Source organism: Notamacropus eugenii, chromosome 5 (genome assembly GCF_028372415.1).
Source record: "Notamacropus eugenii isolate mMacEug1 chromosome 5, mMacEug1.pri_v2, whole genome shotgun sequence".
Taxonomy (NCBI): Eukaryota; Metazoa; Chordata; class Mammalia; order Diprotodontia; family Macropodidae; genus Notamacropus; species Notamacropus eugenii.
The window spans coordinates 273,603,499-273,620,957 of record NC_092876.1 but is presented as its reverse complement, the minus strand read 5'-3'; the positions used below and the strand labels follow the sequence as shown (position 1 = coordinate 273,620,957).

The 17,459-nt window shown below is 41.7% G+C and overlaps 2 protein-coding genes across 6 annotated transcripts in view; both read right to left on the bottom strand.

Moving 5' to 3' along the window:
- The window catches only part of ZNF202 (zinc finger protein 202), a 42,453-nt gene extending 29,338 nt beyond the window's left edge, over nt 1-13,115 (bottom strand). For 3 of the 5 annotated variants that reach the window (XM_072612880.1, XM_072612884.1, XM_072612885.1), the window contains exon 1: nt 12,120-12,226. The gene's annotated coding sequence lies outside the window, so the exon portion shown is untranslated. Of the gene's footprint in view, nt 1-9,240; nt 11,915-12,119; nt 12,227-12,499 lie in introns of those variants that run through there. The other 2 variants (XM_072612882.1, XM_072612881.1) reach the window with 2 other exon arrangements.
- Nucleotides 13,116-15,223: 2,108 nt separating this feature from the next.
- Nucleotides 15,224-16,190, bottom strand: OR6X1 (olfactory receptor family 6 subfamily X member 1). The gene has a single exon (XM_072612887.1). The coding sequence runs from the start codon at nt 16,188-16,190 to the stop codon at nt 15,252-15,254; it is 939 nt and encodes a 312-aa protein (XP_072468988.1). The 3' UTR covers nt 15,224-15,251.
- Between the last annotated feature and the right edge of the window lie 1,269 nt (nt 16,191-17,459).

Genomic DNA, 17,459 nt, shown 5'->3' with positions numbered 1-17,459 from the left:
CTTGTTTTTAAAAATTCAAAAATGGTGCTGGCTCTTTTTGGACAGCACAGTACCACTTCCAGTAAGTCACAGAATCTCAGGCCTGGAAGGGCTTTTCCTTCCCTCCTCAGAGGACACATCAACATGAATTTCCTCCTTCTATCATTAAGAAGTGGCCATCCAGCTTTTCTTTGCTTGATCACCTCCAGACACTTCACCCCTCAGACAGCATATTCTACTTTTGCACAGCTCCAAGAAACTGGTATGATGAAACAGGACTGGATTTGGCATGTCAGAACTTGGGTTCAAATCCTGGCTCTGCCAGCTAAGTAACCGTGTCCAAGTGACTATGTATATGATTCCTCATCCGTAAAATGAAGGAACTGAAACACATCATTCAATCAACAAGCACCAAGCACTTACTATGTACCAGGCATTGTGCTGGGGACAAAAATACTGAGTGAGACAGTTCCTGCTCTTAATGAGCTTACATTCTGCTTGGGAAATGCAACATGCTCACAGATACATACAGTATATAAACTAAATAAATTCTTAGTGATGGGGAAATGAGGGAAAATCAGGAACAACCTCTTGAAAAATGCAGAACTTGAACTGAACCTTAAATCAGTAAATGTGAGAGGGGACAGTATTATGGGCATGGTGGACAACTTAGACAAATGCAGTGAAGGAGATGGCATGCTGTGCATGGGGAATGGAAAGTGCATGGAAGGAGGTGCAATGTGTAATCAGAGTGGAAATAAGCTGGAGTTAGACTGTGAAGAAAGGCCTTTAAATGCCAAACACAGGAAGTCTACATGGACTGTTTTTCATTTTATCTTTGTACCCCTAGCACAGAGGGGAATATAAAGACATAACCTGCACAGAAGTGCTTTAAATGCCTAACAGCAAACTTTGTAAGTAATCCTAGCTAAGAGGTAGGTTCCTTGGTGACCTGGACTATTTTTCATTTTGTCCTTGCATCCCAGAAGTTAGTCTTTGCTACAGATGCCACACAGCTTCCTAGAGGTGATATGATCAGACCTATGCTGTAGAACTATAGATCTGAATGCTGTGTGGAATGGAGACAGAAAACTAGATCAGGAGGCTATTGCCAGCAGTCCAAGGGAGAGAAAATGAAGGCCCTGAACTAAAGTGGTTTTGTGTGACTAGAAAGAAGGGGGAAAAGAATAAGGTAAGTGCCAAATCTGCTCTCTCAAAATAATTATGGGACTTAAAGAGTGAAAAAAAATTTTTTTTGTTTGCCCTTCAGTTAAATGTGATAAAACATTTTATAAAGGATGATGACATCTAAAGACAAAGTCTCACTGAAAAGAAAGAAAAAGGTTCCAGGTAAGGAAAATAAAAGTAGGCATTTCTACTCAGTGAGAGGCCTATGTATCCATTCTAACATAAACAGAGGTAGAAAAAAAAATCAAACACCCAATAATCAGCGAACACAAGAGTTTAGTTTCTCTTTTCAGCACAAAACTTGGCAACTGATTGGATGGGGGTGGATGGAGGAGAAGAGGTAGAAAAAAGATGCAAGAGTCAAGGGCAACTCCTAGTTCATGAACTTGGGTAAGTGGAAAAAACTGGTTAGTTAGGAAGAAGAGTAAGGGTTAGAAAAAAAGATGAGTTCTGTTTTGGACATGATGAATTTAAGATAATTCCATATATGACTAGAGCTCAAGAGAAATTAGAAGGTTGGATATGTAGATCTGGGAGTCATCTGCACAGAGATGATGAGTTGAACCTATGGGAATTGAGCTCACTCAGAGTTTAGGGCCCAGAGTCAAGCTCTGGGACATGCCACCATGTAGGAGGAGGTGGAGCATGGGATAATGAATCTGCAAAAGAAACCAAGAAGGAAGTCTTTCTTCTCCCATCACCTCCTCCACAGCTTAGCCTCTTTGCCAAACATCTACCTATTCACACTAGAGGAACTTCTACCATCAGGCTCCACTTTCCTGATTAATGACTGACTCTCCCAGAACACTAGCTCAGGAAAGCCCTAGTCATGATTCAATTTTCTCATTCTTCTCCATCTACTACCTCTACAAGGCTTCAAACATATCAATTTCTTCCTATCTCTCCCTAGTTTTGGGACCATGATCAAATTAACTCTCATCACTGCTCCTCAGTGAGGTTTAGCAATCTATTATACTATTACTCACCATCTCTATCACTTTCAGGTCTTTTGGGGGGAGGCAGGAGGAGAATGAAAGCTGATCCTTCATGGAGACCTAAGCATGGGCCTAAGATGCCCAGGTCTTGGGTTCCACCAGTTTGAAGGCTCTGAGCTGATCTGGTCATTTCTAGAGTGTACCTTCTCTAACTCCAGCCATTTCAGAGGATTGGGGGAAGTCTGGAGCAGAGATGGAAACTGAGGCAATGAGAGATAAAACTCAAAGGACTCAAGAGTCAGGCAGACCTGATACCAGTTTTGTGACCTTTGGGCAGGCCACTTGAACTTCTTTAGCCTAGGTTTCCACATCTGTAAAATAGGTGTAATGAGTCTCTCCTCTCCCACCTACCCTCCACACAGCTGCCAGCTGACAGTCATTCCTAAAACACAGGTCTGACCAAGTCACTATATTAAGTATTATTTACAGCAACACTGTCTCTGATAATAATGTAACACACTGCCCCTATATATGTTGCTTACCCAAGGGCAAGGGTTAGCTTTGGTTTTGTACTTGTAGTTTTGGAGCTCAGCACAGTGCTTGGACAAATTAAATGCTTAATAAATGTTTTTTTATTCACTCATTCACAGGAAGAGAACTATGACAAATGTCAAAAAAAAACCTAGGGTGGGAGAAAATATTCAGAACTCAAGAAGAAAGAAGACTTGACTGTAATGTTAATGAGAGATCTTTCCCACCCATTAATAGGCCTCAGGTAGAGGGCATTAAGGGAAGCTTGATTAGGGGAGGCTTGTTTTATAGGAAGGCCTACACCTTTTGTTAATTAATGAGGCACTAGGTCATAAGGTCATAAGCCCTCCGGCTCTTAAAAGTTTTTGTGTGTATGTGTACACACACACACACTCTCTCTCTCTCTCTCTCTCTCTGAGGTGAGGTTTTACTTTGGGGCTTACACCTTTAAAGAAGGTTCCTGTGCCAGATGAGACTCTGGGTAGCAGTTAAAGAGCTCACCCAAACACCGGCGTCCCCCATTTGAAAAACTCAGATGTTGGTGCTTCTCTCTGGTAACTGTATGTATGTGTCAGGTAGTTGGATCTGTCTGTTGATCAGTGATGTATGCATGCTTACGGTCAGACAATTAGAAGCCCTATCTGTTGGTCTTTATTTCCTCTGCTTGTATCTTCTCTGTTGGTGTATGTGATAAAGAAGATTGTTGACCCCTCAAAAGCTGCTTTCGTTTTAGAAAAGCAGCAGGCCATCCTGGATGTGTGAGGGTGCTTGGTGCTACACTGAGGAAAAAAGCCATTGGACTTAGCAAGAAACACCTATTTGGCAAGTTCAGAGAGAACCGATTCAGTTGAGTGATGAGGATAGAAACCAGATGGTAAAGGGCTGAAAAAGTAGAGGCAATGAGTGCAAACAGCTTTTTTTAGGATCATAGGTCATCACTGATTTAGAACTGGAAGGGACTGGCCATGAAGTCCATTCTTATTTTCCAGATGAGAAAATTGGACTCCAGAAAAGTTAAAATGATCTCTTCAAGAGCACACGAATAATAAATGGCAGAGCTCAGATTCAATCTCAGATTTTCAAAAGCCAAATCTAGTATTTCCAGTGTGAAGAGTTGGGTGTCAAAAGAGGAAAGGCATATAAGATAACGACATGAAAGACTGGTAGGATGAAGTCAGGGTAAAGGATGGGGTGGGAGAAATTTGGGTTTGCCTGGGGACAACAGGGAAAGAGGACTGGATAAGGGAAGTCTGAAAACTGTTGGGAGCAGGGGGGAGAAGAGTTGGGGAGAATGATCGAAAGAGCAAGGTTTTGGAAGAAACCAAAGGGTTGGCATTGATGTGACAAAAAGAACTGATTGATGTTGAGAAAGAGAAAGGAGAGGTGGGAGATGGTGAGGTGACAGTGAAACAATCCCCCCAGCTCCATATTATATGATCCTAAATGTTAATAAGTTTTTCACTATAACAAATTGAAATTTTCTTCTTTATAACTTCTAACCACTGCTCCTAGATGTGATATATGCAACTAAGCAAAACAATTCTAATTCCTCTTCCAAATACAGCTCTTTCAATACTCAAAGGCAACGACCTGTCCTCTCCAAGTCTTCTCTTCCCCAATCTAAATAGTCCCATTTTCTTTGAATGATTTTCATATCAAAAGGTTCTGAGTTCCCTAACTACTCTGGTCCCCTTCCTCTGGATATCTCACAGATTATCCTCTGGTTCTGTAATAATAATAAAAGACTTTCCAAGGATCAGTCAGACTAACTCCCATGATCCATAGGCTAAAGGTTTAATTCTAGCCTCTGTAGGAATAGATGATATTTGGCAAATGCAAGGAGACCACAGTAGATCTCATGGTGGAGCATTAGCCCTGGAAGGAGAGGGACAATGAATGCATACATGAGTGGAGGAAGGCCCACTCTGACTGAGAAGAGACTGGGGATAAAAACACAGCCACTGTACCATCACTGTTTAATGCCCAATATGAACCTGAGTGTCTGATGAAAAAATCTGAAACCCAAGTAATCTCCAAATGGATATAACATAAAAGTCTATGTCATAAAAAAATCCAGAAAGTAACAGCTACTATTCATATAGCACTTAAAGGTTTACAAAGCACTTTACAAATATTATATCATTTTATCCTCCCAACAACCCTGGAAGGTATGTTATTATTACTATCATTTATTATTATTATAATAATATTATTGTTTATTACCATCATTTTACAGGAGAAGAAATGGAGGCAGACAAAGGTTAAGTGATTTGCCCAGGGTCATAGTTTAGTGTCTAAGTCTTCTTAACTCTCCAGTGCACTAACCACGACACCACTTAGCTGCCTAAAAGGCACCTTTTAGAATTAAGAATTAAGGAAAATTCAAAACCAAAGAAGTGGCAGATATCACAAAAAATAAAATGGATGATTTTGATTATATAAGATTGAAGTGCTTTGCCATGAACAAATCAAGGAAACTAGAAAAAATGTCAAATGGGAAAAATTTTCATATCTAAGATACATGGGAAATTGATGTAAATTATATACACACACACGTATGCAAACATATATATGTAGAGATGTACATAAATGTATCCAAAAGTAATTCTGATATAATAAAAATATATGAACAAATAACTTTCAAAAGAATTGCAGATGACTGACAACCATGAGAAAACGTTCCAAGCAATATGACAAATGTGATTAAAAATAATGCTAAGATTTTACCTTATATCCATCAAATTAGCAAAAGACTGAACTAGTCCCTGGTCGAGGGGTTGTAACTACACAGAAGCACAAATCCTCTTTAACAGAGATATGAACTGGTTCAACTGACTTCATACTCTTTGACCCAGGAATCTCACTACTCATCACATACCACAAGGAACTAAAAGACAGGGAGAAGGATCATAGACACAAAAGTATTTACAGCAGCTGTTTTAAAAGAAGAAGTTATATCTGTAGATTGGGGAATGGCTGTAGCAAATGAACGTAGTACAAAATTGTTGCTGTTCAGGTATGTCTGACTCCATGTGACCCCATGGACCACAGCCCACCAATACTGTCCTTGGGGTTTTTTGGCAAAGATTCTGGAGTGGCTTGACATTTCCTCCTCCAGTGGATTAAAGTAAAAGCAAAGGTTAAGTGATTTTGCTCAATGTCACTCAGCTGGTGTCGGAGGTTACATTTGAACTCAAGTCTTTCTGACTCCAGGCACAGTGGTCAAAGGAAACAATAAATGTGAACTAATGGAAGAGTTAGAGGAACTTGTGTAGTAACATAGGCAGGTCCAAGAGAATAATACACACAAAGTCCACAATAATGTAAACAAAAATAAAAGCCTAAAAGATGGTCACTAAAAGACAGTTAGAACTAAGATCAATACAATGACCAATCTTGACTCCACAAATGGTCAAACTTATCTCCTCCCCTGGGGGTAGAGGTGCAGAGGATGGGTGAAAAAAATCACTTAAAAACTCAGAGAGAAGATATCCAGTTTAGGGATCAAATGATATAAAAAGAACATGAAGAACACCATAGTATTTCATAGAAGCCACATTTATCAAAGGGAAGTAACGAATGCACTTCTGAGTCCAGTTTTGTTGGCCAGAACATGTTACAAACACAACCTCTCTATAACTTAACAGTTGCTTAGTGAGAAATGCTGTGGCAGAAAAACCCACTAATGTGTTAGCCAACCTGTAGATGGGACTCCTCCATATGTAGTTAGTATAATTTCCAGGTAGGAAGTTCAGTCTGAAGTCAGGCCCATACATGATACTTTTCTGGCTTAGCAGTGTCTGCCATGGTCTAAGGGTAACTGAGATTAAATCCAAGGCCTTCAAGGTCAACTGAAGCCTAGAAAAGGGCTGATGATGGTTTGTGGTGGGAGAGATGCAGATACTTGCAGTGAGCACCTAATCAGTTACCAGGCAGCCTTGTTATAGAGAAGTTATTTGATACTGAAGAATGTAATAATTTAGATTACGAATATAGCCTGGGCCACCAAGAAGCTTTGGAATTAAATTCTGACTGCTATTTATTAAGAGAAGGTAAGAAATCTGGGTTCAAATGCTGCTTAAGATGCTTAAGGATCTAGGACTCTTAGCAAGTCAGAAACTCTGAATCAGGTTGTCATCTGTAAAATATTAACTACCACCTCTCATGGTTGTTGTGAGGATCAAAAGTACACAAAGTGCTTTGCAAATCTTAAAGCACTACATAAGCATTAGTTATTATTACCTCATTATGTTACCAAATAATTTACTCAGCCTCTCTGGGATTCAATTTCCTCATCTATAAAATAAGAAAAGGTGGACTAATGACCTCTAAGGTCTCTTGCTGGTCTAAAGCCTGTATGAGTGGTAAATATAGGGGCACGGACTGTCAAAAGCAATGAATAGTAGAGAAATTCATAAAACCAGAGGCTGGAATGGACGTGAGTTCACCTAGTCTAACTCTAACCTTGTACATAACGATACTCAGTTTTCCAACAAGTTATCCTATCCCTGATTTAACTCTTTTTCTATAACAGGGAACTCTATCTTACTGGACAGCTTTTCCCATTTTCGATAGCTCTAATTATTATCAATATCTTTACACTGAGCCACATCTACTTCCTGAAACTTCTACCCACTGATCTCAGTCAGTTAAAGATTAAAATCATTTTAATCCAATGTCATTTTTTCTAATTCTGCTTGGCTACTGCTTTTTCTTTATTAAAGTCAATATGACACTTGAGGGTTGAATAAGAGACTACCTTTATTTAAAGGCAGTAATGAGTTAGGACAGACAGAAAAGTATATAGAATGAAGAAATCAAAAGTACAACATAGCAGGAAAGCAATGGATTGGCAGTAGAGAGGTACCTATTTTACCATCTGGAGTAAGGCAGAATAAGACTATGCCCTCTTTTATAATTCTTCTTCAGGCTAATAATCTCAGTAGTTTCAATTGAGTTATCCCCAAATGATATGATTTCCAGTACCTTCACCATCCTGGCTGCCCTCCACTTGGCTGAAATATCCATTTGTCAAAGATACTTGTAAAACATGATCCCTAGAATGGAATGCAACATTTCTAAGAAGGACCAAAAAATGGCTGAACACAGTAGGATCATCACTTTATTTTGGACACACTTCTTTTAACGTAACTTAAGATTTCACTTCTCAGTGAGCATGCAATCAATACCATCTCCAGACTTTTTAAATAATAACTGCTATCTAGATAAGTTTCTTTTGAACACTTATACTGATTGTTTTTTTAAACTCAAGTGCAATATGTTCCTATCCAACCTATCTTGTTAAGGTGTAAAAATCTAGTGTTTATTAAGATGCTTGTGGTTTCTATTGTCATGAAATTTACATTGTTACTTCTGGAATGGCTACTATGTAACTCACATCTATTTATTTTGCCTTTAGAATTCACATGGTCACTTACCTCAATGTATTTTGGATCCAACGTTTTCTCAGCTCTGTCCTAGGATTCTTCTTGGGGCAAGGCTAACAAGGTAAGGATGAAATCTACCGAATTTGAAGACTGATTTTACAGTCCCTATTCCATTAATACACTGGTGTCCGAAAGAGAAACAATCTTATGTCATTCCTATCATGGGCACTAGGCTGCAACCACACGCATGGTCCTTTGTAAGAGTCCTGCATCCTAATGTGTGTTATCGATATTTTTATCCTTTCCTATCTTCCCTACAAGATCAGAGCTTCCACTCATCATGCTACCTCCCTCACAGCCTAGTATAAGGTCTCAGAATTTAATTCAACAAACATTTAAGTGCCTACCACATGCAAGGCAATGTTAGGTCCTGGGGGATATAAAGATAAAAACAGAATGATCCGGTTCTCAGGGAGCTTACATCCTGCTGGAGGCTAGAACAGATACACAAGTGTCTGAGGTTACATTTGAACTCTGGTCCTCCTGACTCCAGGGCTAGTGCTCTACTCACTGTGCCACCTAATTGCCCTTACAGAATAATTTTAAACATTGAATTTTAACTGGGTTTGCAGGAAGAAAACAGGAAAGCACTCACTGCAGATGGTACCTCAGCTTGCACTGTGAAGTAAGCTACGTACAAATGAAGGGGTACATTTTAGCAGACCACCTTCACATAGAAGAGATGCACTGAAGGGAAAATACAAAATAAGACCAGAAATGAAGATAGACATACTTCGGAGGAACTTTATACAAAAAAGTAAAGTCTGTATTTCATCTTAGAGGAAACAGGGAACTACTGTTGAGTTCTAAGTTGAAGAATAAGGTATATATTTCAGAAATAGCAATTTTGGAGCTGTGTGGAGGACATATTGGGAGCAGAAAGGCTAGAGGCAAAAAGATCAAATTAGGAAGGTGCTGCAATAATCCACGTGAGGTCAGAAAGGCCTAAACCAAAGTAGAAGCTTTCTGGATGGGGAAAAGTGGACAAATGGAAGAGATGCTGGGGAGCAGGCACTTCATGTCTGAACGGGATGACCTGAGGAGACAGTATCTGGTTCCAGGGATCTTCTTTTCCAGGATAATGCTTAAGGCTTTGATGTAGACTTAAGTAATTAAAGTCAATTTGGAGAGGCATAGTTTCACAAAGTGGTTATACTCACAATTAGTTGATCTTTCTGGGGATATTGTTACCTCCACTTCTTCCCCAATTTTCATGACAAGGTCACTCAAGATCTCCTGTCTATAGCCCTCAGTGGCACTGTAGGGTAATAATAATAAAACCTAACATTTAGATAGTGTCTGTTTGCCTGGTATTGTGTTTAGTGCTTTAGAATTATTATCTCATTTGATCTTCATGATGACCCAGGGGAAGGTTCTATTATTATCATCCCCATTTTACAGATGAGGAAATTGATGTTAACAAAAGTGACTCGCCTAGGGCCACCCAGACAGCATCTCAAGTCACATCTGAATTCAGGTCTTCCTGACTCCTGGTGTGACACTTGATATCCCCTGTGTTACCCAGCTATTATCTAGAAAAACCAATTCCTAAAGAGGAGCTATCAGTTCACTCTGATCCAGCCTATGGAGTAGGGCTGGTACCAACCACATCCTACGATACTGCAATTGACTAGGCGGACACTTCCTTTTTAAGGGCTGGGTTGATTAGGGGAGCTTTGACCATGACATTTTTTTTACTGAAGACCCTCCTACTCCTAACTATTATAGAAGGATAGTAGCTCTAAGATCATCGGGCCAACATGATTTGAGGAAGTATAAATGTGGATGTGCAAGTGTTACAGGTAAAAGAACAAATGTGAAACCCCATGACAGGATGTGTTTAATGCTTATATGAGGCTGTCTTGGCAAATATTTTGCTAAAAGCAATCAGAAAGACGTGATTTCTGATGGGAGGCTGATATCTCTGAACTACACAGGTCCCAATGCACAGAGAAGGTGAAACTAGTTTTGAGTGGGATTTTTTTTTTTTTAAAGAAATCCTGTGGGTTCAGAGAAGGAGTAAATGTGGGGTGGGGTGGGGTGGGTAGGGGGAATAAAAGATGTAATCAAGAAATGCTCAGCTCATGGGAAGTAAATAACATGTTAAATGCTCAGAATCTAGGGAAGAAGTCAGGAAGTTCTGTACAGAAAGAAGCATGGATTTCAAGAGTTTGAGATTGAAGAACATGTATCTCTAAGGCAGCTCTTATGATCCTGTGCATATAAGGCCTTAAACATCAACTAGTCCAATCTCTTTATTTTATAAATAAGGAAACAGGTTCAGAGAGGCTAGGTGACTTGTCTAAGGACATGAAGCAAGGTAGTGGCAGAGGAGCGCTGTAACACTAAAATCTCCCCATGGCCAATCTACTTCTCTTTCCACAATACTATGGCTGAACTGGTGGTTTTGATAGGTCTAGCTAGAAAATAATCCTACTTCTCCAGGAAGCTATGGGTACTGAGACTGAAATAGAGCTTAATTTATGGCAGGAGGTGAAAGGTGAACTAATAAGAAAGGGCAGTGGCCCCAGAAGTTGGGGTTATAAAAGGTTTACTAACCAGAACCGGAGTGACAACAGAGAGAAACAGACACTGTTTAATGTTTTAAATCCCGGCCAAGTTAAATGAATAATCTGCCGCAGAAAAGCTGTCACTCTATCTGAATACAGTTTGTATCCCAAGATTCCCTCACTACAGTAAATATAGAATGTCACAAGTGTCCCGTGAGGGCAAGGATTGGTAAGAAAGATGGAGAAGCAATGAATTCCAAAAGAAAGAAAATTCACAGCCCCATCCCCACCCCTACACAAATACACACAGTCGATTCCAAGAAATTTAAGATTCCAGAAAATTACCCAAGATCAGCAGCTGCGGGCCCTGGGAATGACTGTCACACTTTCTACCAAGTACTCTGTGGTTTTAGACCTAGGGGCCGGCCCAGAATGGGGCGTGAGGAGAGCTTGGGTAAGGAAGAACTCCAAGGGTCTTCCTTACTGGAGTCAGTGTCAAGACTGACCTGAGCCACCCAGCCAGGTGGTTAAAACAAAACAAAAAAACCCCGAGTTCCGAGTAGAGATTCTACTTCAGTGGGCTGGGTGGGACACTGCTCCCCCAAGCTCCAGTCATTTGAACAAGATTGACTTAGACTGTCAGTAAAAGAGAGTGGAGAGCTAGGGCACAGAATCAACTCAATGCCCTGTCAGACAAGGTGCAACTGCAAAGGTGCCCCAAAGGCCCAAGCCTACGGAATTGACACTGGGCGTTCCTCCCACGGACAAAACTGGGAAAGGAACTCGAAGCACTTCTCACCTCCTCCCAACTTTCCAGGTTCAGAGTACAGAGTAGAGTGAGGAAGAAAGAACAGCTGGCCGGCAGGGGCTAGGGTGCAGAAGGGTGGTCAGGGAGTGGGGTAAGGGCAAGGCAGGAGTAGGCACTGGGGGTGGGGGGCAGGAAGGCTAAAGGGAGGAACGCTCGGCGGGGGGGGTAGTGCAAGGCAGAGACAAGTCCTGGGACTGGGGCGGGGGGGGGGGACAGGTTCGGCTACGGGGTGCGCTGCAATAAGGGGGAACAGGAAGAGCCACCTCTACTCCCAGCCCTGAAGAAGGAGCGCTGGGAGGGGGACGGGGGCGCTTCAGATCCCATCCCCACCTCCCGAAGTCGGGGGTCCACGAGACAGCGATCTCGCAGGGAAGGCCCCAGTTGCTGGGGTGAGGGGATTTAGGACCGGCGGGGGCTGCGACGGCTGAACAGGGCAGCCGCAGGCCGGGGTCACAACGTCATCTGCTGACCAGTTGCTCTAGACCCAAGAGCTAGCCCAGCGTCTGTCTCCCCCGCCCCAACAGGGAAACAGACCCCCTTTCCCTTCCCCCTTCCTCCCCGCCGCCGAGCTCTCAGACTGCGTGGGGAGAGGGAGGCCAGGCAGGGGCGGGTCTCCGCTCCTCTGCCCCTCCCCCTCCTTTCTGCCCAGTCTAGCACAGCCCAGTCCGTCTAGCCTCGGTCCAGACCGGACCCCCCTCCCCGCCCCCGTGCCTGCACTCACGGCTCCGGCAGCTCGGGCAGCTCCTCCCCAGGCTCTCCCCCACCCACCCCAGAACCAAGCGGCGACGCCGGATCTGAGCAGTGCGGGGCCAAACGGGTCCCGAACACGTGGGGCCGCAGAGCCCGGAACCGGAAGACATAGATGGCTCCGCCCCCAAACCTTGCCTGGAGCCTTTCTAGGCTGTAGGAGGCTTAGCCGCGTCTCTCTGGTGCTCTCCCTAGAGAGGAGGCCCTGAGGTCGGCGAACCGGAAGTACAACCCGCGTACAAGTCAAGCCTGCTGTAGCCACGCCCCCAAGCCTGGCCCTGCCCCTCGAACGCCTGTCAATCACTACTGACCCTTCCGCTGCGTCCCGCCGTCCTTCCTCCCCTTTCCGCTTACCTGTTTCGTGGCCCTGGTTCTCTCCGCTTGTCTCTGCCCTCCTCCTCCCTTCTCCTGCGTGCCTCTGTGTGCGTCGTCGTCTGTCCCCGACCCTCTCCGTGACCCTGTCTGAGACCTCCGTCTCTCTCAGTGGGGCGTCTCAACCTCGTCCTCCGTGTCTCCGGCTTCTTGGCCTCTAGTCTGTCTGTCTGTCTGTGTTTCCTGCCCTTTGGTGTGTCCCCCTGTGCCTCTTTGTGCCCCTTTGTGCCTCTTTCCTGGCCTCTGCCCCCGTGCCAACGACTGCCTCGCTGCGCCTGCTTCTGCCCTCTGTCTCCGGATCGTCCCTTCGCTTCTGTCCGTCCCTCCCCTCTACCCCCAGCGCATTTTTCTACGCTCTTCTCTGCTGTCCTCCTTGGTCTCCGTTCCTTGGGCCTCTTCTGCCCCTTTCTTCTCTCTGTGTGTCCCTCTGATTCCGTCTCCCTTACTCCTTTATCGTTACGTTTATTTGCTGCTACGTCTCCCTGGGTCTCCGTCCTCTTCCCTGACTCTTGGTGAGACTCTATCTCTGTCTTTGTTTCTCTCTAATTCTGTGTCTCTGATTCTGTCTCTCAGTCCCTCTGACTTTCCCCACCTCACAAATCTCTGTATCTTTGCTAAATGTATTTATCACCTCTTTTCCGCTCACTGAGTGTGTCTGCTTCCCTTTGATTGTCTTTCTGTTTCTAAGCCACTGGAACACTTAAGTACTTCCTTTGACCACTTTAAGAATCGTCCTCTGTGTCAGCTGAGAGGTGTATATTATGGGGGAAACAACAGATTGCATTCCCCCACTTTAAGGTTTTGTAAAGTGATTTAGCCAGCATTACCTATTCCAATCTCGATTTCCTCAGGCTATGGGGTCTGGCCCAGTCCACCTGGTAATTCTGCAAATACTTCTCAAGTGCATGTTTTCCAAGTTAATGTGCTAGGTGGTATCAGATAAGTCAATATGAGGGATGGAAAGAGAGGAGTTCTTGTATAAAAGGCAGGATGATGCAGTTAACAGAGTGGATCCTGTTGATAGTATGTATAGGTGCTAGAGCAAATGCCTGGACCAGAGGGATAACTTGTTTTACACTATATGTGAGTTCCTGAATAGTCAGTAAATTGAAGAATATTTTAAATGCAGTAGGACAGCTTAGCTAAAATATTTTGTCATATCCTTTTGCAAAGTCATGACCCATTTTCTGGTATGAGTAATTATCTTCTAATATCTATTTTCTAAGTTTACATTTTCTTATATTAGGGTTTTGTAATTTGGAGCTAGACATCCATCTATAGCGTAGGGGCTATGGAGAAAGAACTTCAATCTTCTGAGCTTGAGAAGAGACCTAGTTAGTACTATGTACTAGTTAGTACTTATATTAGTACTATGAGTTTGACTAAGACACCTGAACCTCCAAGGAAGCAATTTATTCTTAGTAAGGAATGGCTGGCTCCTCTCCTGAAAGATCTTTACAAATACAGTGGAATAATCTGGTTATCTATAGTGGCAGAGGTGACTTTAATTAATGACAAGCCCAGTAGGGAGGTAGAAAGTTTTTAGAATTCACCTGTTCAGCAACAAACTAACTCAAGATCTCAGTAATCTAAACAGGATTTAGTTCAGCACTCTTAAGTCTAGTTTTTTGTCATTAGAAGTTAGTAGGAAAATAATATCCAGAGATTCAAAAAGGAGTGGTGGTAATGTGCTATTTGTGTTTTGTTGGCTGTGTGATTCCTTCTTATTTTGGAGAGAGCTGTAATGTTGCACAGAAAATTGGACAGTGCAGGAATCCGTGACATCATGTTCACAGTAACCATGGTTTGTGTCATTGAACCAGAAAGACTGAACTTGTGCTTGACCTTTTTGGTGTGAATCATGGAACATAGATCAAAAATATGTCAATTGAGTAACGTAGTAGAAAAAACACTCCCTGTTGTTGGAGTTGGATAACCTGAATTTTAGTTGTAGCTTTTCCACCGACCAATGGTGTGATGTGGGCCAAATCATTTCACTTTTCTGGGCCTCAATTTTTCTTATCTGTTAAATAAGGCAGTTATACTAGGTGATATCTAAATTTTCTTCTAGCTCTAAATCAATAATCCTACGTTCTTTGACACTAAAATGGGAAGTGATAATATTAGATAATAGTAAATAATGCAGTTTTTTATATATTATAATAATACTAAGTAATAAGATAATAGTAAAGAATACTAATTACAATAAAATAACAAGGGGTTCTGATTTACTCCTAATGGTTTCCTTAATATGCTGATTCTGTGAAAGTTCTTGCCTAGTTTGAAGCTTGGGTAACTGAGTATTTGCCTAGGATACAACCAGTGGTAGGTATCACTTAGAGTCACTAACCATGGACTACTCACAGTTTACCTTCAGACTTTGGCTTATATAAAACCTTGGGCCCCCAAAAGTTTCATTAATTTAAGGACAGAGAGCTAGTTCATTTCATATGCCTATGAACCACCATCAAAACTTATCAGGGAAGCTTTCATAGCTCTCAAGTTGTACCCCAGCCCCCTAAGGGGAAGGGAGTATTTTTCCAAGTAGTATTGGGCTTTTTCTCCTATTCGAGCCAGGAATCCCTTTCTTTTCATAGCCAACAAATTCTCAAAGAACAGATTGGTCATTTTACTCCATTGTCCTATGTGACTATACGATACTGAGTTATAAACTCTTAGAAACTTAGGGTCTACTTGTCACTCTGATTGAAGTCACTTTATCACATAGCATGTCTCACTCATGGTAACTGGCTTTTTGGCATGCCATTGCATTCCATAGGGCTCCTTTCACTTCCTTGTTTCTAATAGTATAAATGAAGGGATTCAGAAGTGGGGTGAAGATAGTGTTGAGTACAGATACCACCTTGTTTATCTTGAATGAGGAATGTGCTGTGGGTCTCAGGTACATGAACAAAACTGCTCCATACAGCAGAGAAACAACAGTTAGGTGAGAAGCACAGGTAGAGAATGCTTTCTGGCGCCCAGTGGCTGAAGGAATCTTTAGGATAGTGGACACTATACAGATATAAGAAACTACCGTGAAGGCAAGTGACCCTGGTATGATCAGGCTTGTTGCCAGCAGACCCAGAAATTCTAGGAGACTGGTGTCTGCACAGGCCATTTTCAGGATGGGGCCAATATCACAGTAGAAGTGGTTGATGGTGTTGTTGCCACAAAAAGGTAACTGAAAAATTAAAACTGTCTGACAGAAGACAATGGTGAATCCTATCATCCAAGAACTGAGAGCTAGCTGGAGGCAGAGGGAGCTGGTCATGAGAGCAGAGTAATGGAGGGGCTTGCAGATGGCCAGGTAACGATCAAAGGACATTACTGTGAGGATGAAAAACTCTGTTGTGCCCAAAAAGAAATGGAAAAAAGACTGTAGCAGGCAGCAGGAGACACAGATGATTGTCTTTTCCACCACAAAAGTTTCCAGCAGCTTGGGGATGACAGTGGTGGTATACCAAATCTCCAAGAAGGAGAGATTGCTAAGGAAGAAATACATAGGGGTTTGTAGTCTTGGCTCTGCCCAGACAATAGCAATGATAAGTCCATTTCCAAAAATGGTTAAAATGTAGATGAGGAAGATCACTATGAAAAGAGGAACCTGCAGTCCATGGATGTCTGGAAAACCTAGGAGAATAAACTCTGTGACCAATGTGCCATTTCTCATATCCTTTGCTGTCCCTGGAAAACAATATTCTATTACATTCATATACCACAACTTGTTCAGTTATTCCCCAATTGATTGCCACCACAAAAAGAGCTACATAAACATTTTTGTACATGTGGGCCCTTTTCAAAAAAAAAAATTTAACACTGAATTCAACAACTTATCATGTGGCCCTTGACTGGTTGAGCTGCTTGTTAAATATAAGTTTGGTAAGTGTAAAATAGTATTTATCATAGCAATAAAATATGGTTATAAAATTAGTCTTCACTCTCCATATTTTAAGAATGTTAACTTATAATTAATTTGTTAATTTGTCTTTTAAGTTGATGTGATTTAGTTATCCAAGAAGTTGTAAATAATAATAGAATTTTAAAATTTACACTTTTGTTAGTGATGAACTTCCCTGGAAAATAGAAGTGATATTTTTAATGGAAGTGTATTTCCAAAAAAAATCTTCAATAAAAATTCAAATAGAGTTGAAAACTAAATTCAACTTCAAAGATACCCAGTGCAAGTCAGCAATAAATTAAAAAGTTCAGGAAAGAGAAGACTGAAATAAAATTTTAAATCCCAAGATAAAGAAAAGTATTTTTTAAAAAAAACTTATGATTGCCACCTTGACAGCAGTCATCTATATGGAAAAGTTTATCCCAGTACTTCCCAGTCTAATTCATTCTGTGGGGAGATAAACTCTAAATTTCCTAACATAAGCTGATCTACTTTCTGCCCCCAGACTCAGCAAGGCAGTTCTTAGTGTTTGGAGTTTGTGGGTAGTGGAAGTGGCGGTTTTAATGGAAGACTTGGGAGCTACAAAGAAGGAAGGGTAAAGTGTAGAAAGAAGATGATAAACACGACATAGCAGAGCTAAATGCGAATTCTGGTTTTAAAGTTCAAAAGTTTTAAGAAGTAACAACCTTTGGTTGCAAAAATTTTTGGAGAAAGGAAAAATTTGTCCTGGACTATTACCAAGCACTAATTTATGTGTAACATCAAGTCAGAAATTAAATGTGAAAGGGAAGGAGTTGGCTGAATATTCCCTGTGCGTATCCACAAGAGTATTGCTGCTCAGTAGTAGATTTCTTCCAAAGACTTTTGTTGTAATGACACAGAATATTCCTTTTAAACAATAAAACTTCCCTTCTGTTCATATACCAGCAGATAAGCACATCTGCTACAGACCTTGCTTCCTATTCCTCTTACAATTGCTAGGGAAAAGAAATAGGAAGATAACGAGCTTTCTCCTTGAGGGTTACTTTTTATGTATTCATC